We start from the raw sequence: 9,516 nt of genomic DNA on the forward strand, positions 1-9,516 counted from the left end.
AGTGCATGAGGAGCATTAACCCTCATACAATAAAGCTATGAGCCAAGCACTATTCTACTTGGTGAAAGCATGGAAAGAAAAAGACACCAACATAGGCAAGGGATGAGATGGGTTGTCATGTGTTTTGGTGGACAAGCGAACGACCAACTTGGGATCACATGCCATCATAACATTACTAAATTGCTCGAGAGAGAGAGAGAGAGAGGCCCTTAACTTAGGATTTCACAACTCAATCATTACCACCCAAACTTGAAGCTTCCCAAAACCCACTTTGGTTGCTGGCAAAGTAGTTGGTTGGCAGCACTGTTACATTTGCTTTGGTTCCCCTACAACCCTTAATTCCTGGTTCCAGCAAAGGCTATGTTCCTCCACTGCATCTCATATCTTGATTTCCAAGGGTAAAAGCAAGATCAAAGATAGCCAATAAGATATTATAATATTTCAAGCACAGCAACTTTAGGAAAACTATTGACTAAACAATTTGTTTCCAATCTTAAGGATCGGTAATCGTAAAAATCGATTAAAGCAGTCAACATGTTTGCTGCTTTCGGCTCAATTCTCTCAATTCTTGAGAACATTTTCTCTTTCTCTTCAACTGAGTGTGAGATGTTATCAAGACTGATAATCATTACTTGCAGAACTACCGCTGAGAAACAAATATTACTCAGATTACAATCTTTCTCCAAAAGAGTTAAACCAGAGTATCAGGCCAATTTCAGATGATCAGATCATTTACATGGCTTCATTATAGAACATGCAAAGCAATTGGCCACAAAGGGATCCTAAGTTTGAAACCCCCTGTACAATTTGTTTGTGATGAATATGATGAGAAAACACACCAAACATGTTATATTGATGACAAACAGGCAGTTTATACAACAAGCTACTGAAATAACTGCAGGAGCATCGAAAATTCTTGAACTTTTTTTTTGTCCACATTGCAATCATAACAACTATAGACAACACTATCCAGCTTCCAGGTTGCCATTCTCAGTGACAGTGATATAATGCTGAGAGAGATGAAAGAAAAATGACCAACCTTCCTAATGAACTTCTGAACAAAACCAAATGAGTATTTTCATTTCAAAAAGCAAAAGAATCTTCCAAGTTTTACCGATGAAGTATCGAGCTAAGCAATTCAGTAATCTCGTGCGCTGCCAAGCACCGAGCTCCATCAACACTTCAATCAGCTCATGTATTGTGATCAGGTCAGCACAACAGATTTATTCTAAGATCCAACGAAGAGAGGAAGAAAAGGAACTGCAAAATTCTGAATATACTTAGAAAACAGAACTGTAAGCAGCAAATGGAGCCGTTACCTGAACAGTGACTCCGAAAGAATGAATGCAACAGGAATTCATCAACCGTCTGAAGAAATCTGTACAACGCTTCACCTCTCCATCAATTGGAGATCACACCCACCAGTGGCTCATGGTTGAGGTTGCTTGCAGCCCACCATGACTTCAACTCAGCATTCACATTAGTATTGTTAGATTCTCCATCGATGGAAGCCGGAAGGTTCAGATCGAGCAAGTCAGGCATCTCGAGAGGCTGCTGCTGAATCACGATGGGCTGATGAGAAGCAGCAGCACCTCGGTCGTCAGAGTTCGCAACCAAGTGAGATCTCTTGTGACCTCCCAAAGCCTGGCCTGAAGCGAAAACCTTGCCGCAGAGCAGACACTGATGGCTCTTGGCCTTCTTGGATAATCCATTGGCAGCTTCAATGCCCGCACCTCGGTCGACCATTTCCCCGACGGCTGCGTGCTCAACAGAAGCATCAGTCTCCAAGCTGTTCTCACTGCCGCAGCAGCTCTTCATCCTCTTGTGGCTCGCCCGATGCCCACCGAGAGCTTGGTAGGAGTGGAAGATCTTGTTGCAGGACGTGCACTCAAAACGGCTCCTCCTCTCGGGGGCCTTATCAAAACTACCATCTGAAGCATCAAATCTAAACCTCTCCACAAAATCTCTACCAAATTTAGCATCAGAAACCTCAAACCTTTGCTTCTCGGCTTCGAATTCGCTTCCATCAAGCCCAGGCTTCAGCCCCGATTCAGTAACAACGGCAGAATTCAGATCCTTCTTCTTCGAGCTCTCCTTCCCCGCGACCTCATCAAAGGAGTTCTCAAACTCGTCAGCAGCAGAATTACAGCCTTTTGGCTTCTTGAATTCACCGTCCCTAACAAGGCGATCATCAGAAGCATCTGATTCCGCCCTCTTGAACCCATTCCTCCAATATCCATTTCTTGAAACAAAATTCCCATCCCCTTCGCCAATTCCCTTCCCCTCGAAGACCACTGGAATCTTATCAGAAGACTCGGCTGCCGACGGGACTCCACCACTGCTGCCGCCCACCGTGCACCAGACATCCCTCGACAGCATCATGAGGCTGATAGCTCCATCCTCCTCCTCCTTCTCGTACTCCGATGCCGACGAAGAACTCGCAGCAATTGCCCCTGCCATCCATCTCGATCCTCGCCGCCTCCTCGGCACCGCCGCCGCCGCCGCAGCCTCGCTCTCCGACTGCCCGCCATTGCTCCAAGAACCCTCCTGCTGCTCTTCTTGCTCCTCCGAAGCTCGGCAAATCCTCTCAGAGTGGCACTTCATGTGCCCAAACAGAGCTCTCCAGGAAGAGAACACCTTGCCGCACTCCCGGCACTGCTTCTCGTCGTCATCTCCAGCATAATCCGACAGCCGCCATGTCTTCTTGGGGTTCTCCCTCAGCCCATAGCCAGCTCCTCTAATGCCCGGCGTTGGCCTCTCCTCGGCGTCGGTCTCGGAGCTCCCGACAACCGCCGTGTGGACGTGGGACCTCATGTGGCCGCCCAGCGACCGGCCGGACGGGAATCTCTTCCAGCACACCTTGCACCGATGCCTCCGCACTCGATCTCCTTCCATCTGAAAAACAGGGGACCCAAAGAGAGCACCAAAAGAAGCCAATAAAAGAGCCCACAAGAAAGGTCTACAAGAAGGTCAAATAAGGCCTCAGATCTTGAGACTTCTTGGCTTCTGGTTTCATCTTAGAATAGCCCAACTGGGATTAGATTGGCTTCTGCGGGAAAGAATGGGATCTGGTGAGAGACTTTGGAATCCAACCAAGCTCCGTTCTCTCTCTATCCAACTCCGGAATATCTGGTCTCTGGAATCGGTCAGCTTCTCCTTTAACTGAAGAAGATGAGAGGGAGAAGAGAGAGGGAAGTAGTTGTTTTGTATCTATCTCTCTGTTTTATTAGGGGTTCATCTGGGGCCATGGATGGGAGGAGAAATCCATGCATGGAAGCAAAGCTAAAAGAGGAAAGAGAGAGAGAGAGAGAGAGAGAGAGAGAGAGAGAGAGGGGGGGGGGGGGGGGGGAGCACAGCAAAGATAGGCAGCACGTGTACTCAAGCTGAGGATCCGGAGGCCATTGATCAGACGGCTGCTGTTATGCCACGTGTTTCAGGGTGAACATCTCTAGGGCGGTGGGGCCATCTCAGCAAAACTAACTGCCCCTAACTATTCCTTCCCTTGTCTTCCTCCCCTGGCCCACAGGAAGGGCCCCGTGAGCCCGGATCCCCTGGTTGGTCAATAACAGAAAACAGCTGGGTTAGTAATTTTCTGCTTTAGTGCATGTGTCGATAAGTTTTTTGATTGTTTTCGTGTTTGGTGTTGGTGGGTCTCCTGCTGATTAAGGATGGAGAGAATCTTCCACCGTTATGCCTTTGGAGCTATCCCAGAGTGCCCTGTATCTCTCGATAAAATGGGAAGCAGGGTGGAGGAAAAAAAAAGGGGAAAAGGTCAATGTGGGGTCTTGCTTGGAAATTTCCTTGGTGATCCTGGCCGTCCAAATTGAAGAAAAGTCAACTAGCACCGATCTAAGCCGACTGATAGATGGAGCCCAAAAGGTCCACCCGATTGTAGACTTGTTGGCCGTTGATTGGGAAGCAAGGTCATGCTAGCTAGGCTTGTTATAAAAGATTTTTTTGGATGACAAAGTAGGAGTATATTTTAATTTTCTATGACTAGCTCAATTTGACATCAACTGCTTCACAAAATTTTGGTAAGAAATAATTTGATACCCCCATGACCATCTGAATTATGAGCTCATATGACGGAAAAACGTAAGGCAAGATTTGATATAAGGTAATGTATGCGAAAAGAATTAGTTAAATGGATAAAAATCTAAGTTCAAAAATTGCCAAATAAATAAGGCGAGTTGCTATCATGATTAGAATGAGATGCATGCAACTCACTTGGAGTTGGAGGTGTATCTTCTGGTTGCTTTGAGGTCTGTACCAGTGGATGAATGATGCAATTTGGAGTGCTTTGAAATATGTATAGCTGGGCGATACACACTTAGCCCACTCAATTGACGTGGTAATGTCTAGAGAAATATTTTTTTTATTTTTGTTTTGTTGGTGAAATAGAGATACATTTCCAAGTGATAAATAGAAATTAAAGGCATTTCTAAGTTGATGAATTATTGCTCTTATAGGAAGAAATATGAGAACAAAATAACAACATTCCATGCTGCGGGCTGCTTAGCAGTTATTTCATGCTATATTTGTAACCTCAACATAATTTAACCCAAAAATTGGATGAACTTGATGGCCTTGAAATGGGCTTTATGGGTCCGTGCCACCACCATATTGGGACCAAAAGGATCCATGTTTGTAACATGGACATAAACATAAAATAGACTTTCTTATTTTGGTAATTTCAAAAGCAAAGTTCACAATTTTTTTGGGGAGGTGATGGAAGAAGGGCACAGGATGTTTTAGAGGGACAAAGTAATACAAAGGGAGATCTGTCAATGAGCCTGAGACCAATGTAAGAGGATGTAGATTTGCTATCGTTTTAGACAGAAGCTTGGAATAACTTGTAAGCATGCACTAACACCATAAAACTGGTTCTATATCCTCCTTTTCAAATCATAGATGCCCTCCCCTTTCTTTATATATAAATAAATGCACACTTGATTATGTCTATTTAACTCTTAAGCATTGTATACAGTGGCAGACCACAGAGGAGGAACCAGAGGAGTGTAGCTATCAATAAAGGAGAGCATCCTTCTAGGCACTGGTTAACACTATCCTAAGGGCAACATATTATTGCATGCCATAGAGGTGGATAATCATAAAGTGGGGGTGGCATTATGTGCTGTCCTTGCTTATTTTACTTCATTCATGTCCCACTTTGATGGATTCAGTGCTATGGGCTTCACCTACTAATGTTGGGCTATCATGTGTAAACCCAAAGCTTTGACATGTATTTGATAGTAGAAAGTCCAGTTGAGTGGCCATCAGAGAATGCAGAGCAAGGTAAATGGCTCTGTCACCAAAGGAACAGGATCTAAAACTTGGCTACTTAAAACCATTAGCTTGGGAAAAGAAGTACTCTAGCTACTGATCTTTTCCTCAGCAAAGAGTAGACTGGAAACAGGAATCTTCCTCCTAAATTATTTAAATTGCTCGAGCTGTTTGGATATTCTAGCTATGTCTGCATGATCTTCTCGCCTTCTTGGTGGATAGCCAACATGTCCAAAAACAGGCGGTCACGCCGGCAGGCCAGCCTCATTGCACAAGATGTACCCTGCATCAAGCATCTAATCGATCGATGCTAATCAATTTTAATTGTTTCCAATTATTTATGCAACCTTCCATCGGCATGTTCATGTGCATTAGCCCTGCGATTCATTTCGTATTTTGTAGCTCTTATTGGCTTATGAAACATGACAAGCACATTCTACACAAGGATGTACCCACAAATCAGCAATGGAATTCCAAAGTAGCAAATAATATACTTCATTTTTTTCTTCCCATGAAAAGTTGATAGAACATTTATAACCATGGATTCATGGTGCAAGCAGAAGAGAGGCTAAGACAATTTATAGTATAGTTTTAAACACTTTAAAAGTGTTGATGCTTTAAACTTAGTGGTTTTAGTTTCCATAATTGGGTTACTAGCTTTTCTTCGGTTCAATTTTTAAAATTTAAAGTTAACATTTATTAAGAGGTTTCTTCTTGAAAGAAAAGAAAAAAAATATTATTAAGAGGAATATGCCTGGTTGTTGAAGAAGGTAGTTGGTGAATGGAATCATTGAATTTTGAGAAGTATGCTTGAAATAAAAATTTTCGGTTCAATTTTTAGAATTTTTGAATACTTAAAGAAATTGTTAACATCTAATTTTAGGAAATAATTTAGCTCTAAAAAGGGTGTGGAGAAAATACAAAAAAAAAAAATCAAGACTTCACTATGAACCCAAAAGGCTAAAACTCTTTTAAGAAACAAAATCTTTTTATCAGCTGCATAGGCAAACTCTCCTATGAATATGTGGCATGCACACACATAATGCCTTCATAATGAGCCCTTTTAGGCACATACTTTAGTCCTATGAGTAATGTTTCAAAGAAACTTCACTTTAGAGCAAAGTCCCTCTTAAAGTAATGCCTAAGAGAGCTTGATGCCTAATCAATAGAGGTTGGCAATTCTGATTACAGAGGGCAAGACACATTTCTCACACATTTTTGATTCCTTATCCCTTGTTACAGCCTCTTGGCATTTTTCAGATGCCTAACCTTAACCAAGGCAGCCAAGTCACAATTCTCACACATCCTGCCAAAAATCAGAACAACCCAACTAAAACATACCATATTCTTTGAAAAAAAATTGAAACCAATTCCAGGACACAGGACATCCAACACTAATGCATGACCCATGCCATCCTTATGACAATATTCTCCTACCCTTTGATGCCCTCAATAACTAGTTCTGGCCAACTCATATTACCACTGTCCTCCCACACTTGGATCCAAACTCCAAACTATGGAAGCTCACTAGCTCACTGGCTCTGGAAGATCTTTCTTTGCTTCAAATGCAAGAAAAGCACCAGGACCAGACTTGTTGCGGCAAATAGGTATTCTGTATTCAAATCATTATGCCAAACTAACTAAAGGATTATAACTGCTGAATGAGCTCATTCGACTATCTTGTGTTAACCATACAAATCTAAGCAAGGAAAGCTGGTGCTCCTGTTTCGAGGTACGGCAGAGTTCTAGTGAACCTTAAAATTATAGAACACAGTGAATGCAGTACAAGGAAGCGAACATATGAAACAATCTCTCCTTCTTTTCCGAAGGTGAGTGTATAGAGTTTCAGGTTGCCTCTGATGAGAGACCCAGATGACATTATAGATCATTGTAATTACCAATGGCTTAATGGCTACAGATTGGTCCTAGTTGATTAACTTTGTAGATACAAGAGACTCGGCAAATTCAACCCAAGGCACACTACAGCTCTCCTAGAGATGGATCTAAAAGTGAACAGTAACTAGAATTTACCTGTTTTCTTACTGTTTTGAAGGTTGAGCCAAGTGCTCAGTGTGGCTAATTCACCAGAGATTAACTAGTTATATGAAAGTAAGCTGAGTGTAGCTCTTCATATGCTACTCCATGGGTAGGTACAGAAGGTAGAGGTGGATGGATGGGAATAGCCGTATAGGCAACCACAAAGTCCAAACTATCCCTTCATATTATATGTTCCAATCATAAAGGTGCATGTGTTCCCCTTGTATGGATGATAATGGAGCATGTGTTGGTGAGGAAGATCTCCCAAGCATTGCTTGGGAAATACACAAAGAGTCAATGGAACTTGAGTCTTTATGCTGCATGGGGACCATCCTTTTTCCTTGTTTGATGGTGGATGAGATGGTGCTGGTAAGCAATCAGTAGTCATGCTAGTTCCAGTCATGCGAGCTCAACAATGCAAAACATCTGCTCTAGGAGCTCATGGTTACTTACTGAGCTCCTCTGTCCAAATTCCTTGAATCTATGATCACTCCACTCCAATAGACCATTACAAGAACCTTGAGTGAGATATGCTCATTCATGAAGCCTAAATTGACCCGAATGAAGGGATGGTGATTATTATAGCAAAAAAATTGCGTTCTACATGTGAGGACTTTTTCCATGTGCATGGGAAAGAATAAGCAGGACTTCGAAAATGAAACAATTGATGCCCTTTCAATTATGGGAAAGAATTTAGCTATGTATAGGTAGTAGAATTGGTAATTATCCTTGATGGGAGACAACATGGATCGTCCAACTCCGGCATGGAGTCACCCAATTCCGGCTGAGCGAATCTTAGAGCCGAGTAAGCCAAAGAGGCTTCCTCGACCGCAGGTAACGATGCCTCGCCAAGAGCCGAGCAGACATCGGTCCCGCCAAGAGCCAGGCTGACCTCGAGCAGAGGCCAGGCAGACCTCAGCTCGCCAAAAGCCGAGCCGACCTCAAGAGGGAGGCCAGGCCGACCTCAGCCCGCCAAAAGCCGAGCCGACCTCAAGAGGGAGGCCAGGCCGACCTCAGCCCGCCGAAGGCCGAGCCGACCTTAGCCAGAACCAGGATGACCTCGGACCCGCTGAAGGCCGAGCCGACCTCGGCCTTGTCAATCTTGATCCCGTCGAAGATCCCATGCCCAGGCCGTCGAGCGGTCAGATCGTGCCACGTGGCAGACCTAGAGGCTCCCTCAGCAGATCCATTTGGATCATGGTGTTAAAGGCCGGTCATTATGACAGCTGCCTCGAGGAGGGGTAGGGCATTGATGACTGGACCCTCGCATACCACCAAGTAATGCCTCGGAGTGAGTGTGCACACAACACATTTAAGAACTCCTTTGACTACTTCCATTTGGAATGACGTGGCAGACCCTCAAAACAGATCCGGAAAGATATCTCTCGAATTCTTCGTCCGCAGGATTGATCTCCATGCTGTACGACGCCTCCAATTGATGGCCCACTGATTACGAATCGACCGAGACCCTCACCCTATAAAAAAGGGTAGGAAAAGACCTTCGATAAGTTTTTACAAGCCATTATAAGCTATTTTAAGCTACGAGAGGCCATCGAAGCCACTCAGAAACCTTTCCAAAAGCCCGGCTAACTTAGCTATCGGAGGGCCTTCACCGGAATCTCCGGCCAAGGCTTTGTGCAAGTACCTCGGAGCGCAGGAAGTGGCCTTTTTTCTCCATCTCGATCAGTGTCTCCTTGGCTTCTTTCGGTGTGATCACCCTCAGGCCAAATTTCAACCACAACAATCCTGTAAGAAAATGTATGGGAAAAGAGAAAGGAAAAACACAGAGCACAAACCATGGAGGAATTCACAGAATTCTCATTGAATGAATTTATTTATAGAGGCAAACTTTATATACAGTTGCAAAGAATCGTAACAAACTAACAACCTAAAAACAGCTCAGGCTCCAACTAATATGTACAACGAGGCACAAAGAATTACAGCTCAGTAAAAAATAAAAAAAGCAACGTGGCTAACTACAAAAAATCTTCTTCATCTTCATTCAGCCTTTCCCGCACTTCTGCTTCATTTTGACTCCAGCTTGAGGCTGATCTTCTACTGTATGCTTCAATAACCCCCCCCCCCCCCCTGCGCAAGATGGAGAATAGAGATTGACTATTCTCGAGAGCTAAGGAGAAAAAATGGCAAAGCTTTGGTAAAAATGTCAGCTAACTGCTACTGTTTGCTAACATGAGA

The 9,516-nt window shown here is 43.8% G+C and overlaps 1 protein-coding gene across 1 annotated transcript; it reads right to left on the minus strand.

Annotated features, from left to right (window-relative positions):
- Positions 1-691: 691 nt before the first annotated feature.
- Positions 692-3,312, minus strand: LOC103695954 (zinc finger protein ZAT4-like). Its single transcript, XM_017840333.3, has one exon. The coding sequence runs from the start codon at positions 2,893-2,895 to the stop codon at positions 1,402-1,404; it is 1,494 nt and encodes a 497-aa protein (XP_017695822.2). The 5' UTR covers positions 2,896-3,312; the 3' UTR covers positions 692-1,401.
- Positions 3,313-9,516: the final 6,204 nt, after the last annotated feature.

Source organism: Phoenix dactylifera, unplaced genomic scaffold, assembly GCF_009389715.1.
Source record: "Phoenix dactylifera cultivar Barhee BC4 unplaced genomic scaffold, palm_55x_up_171113_PBpolish2nd_filt_p 000138F, whole genome shotgun sequence".
Lineage (NCBI taxonomy): Eukaryota > Viridiplantae > Streptophyta > Magnoliopsida > Arecales > Arecaceae > Phoenix > Phoenix dactylifera.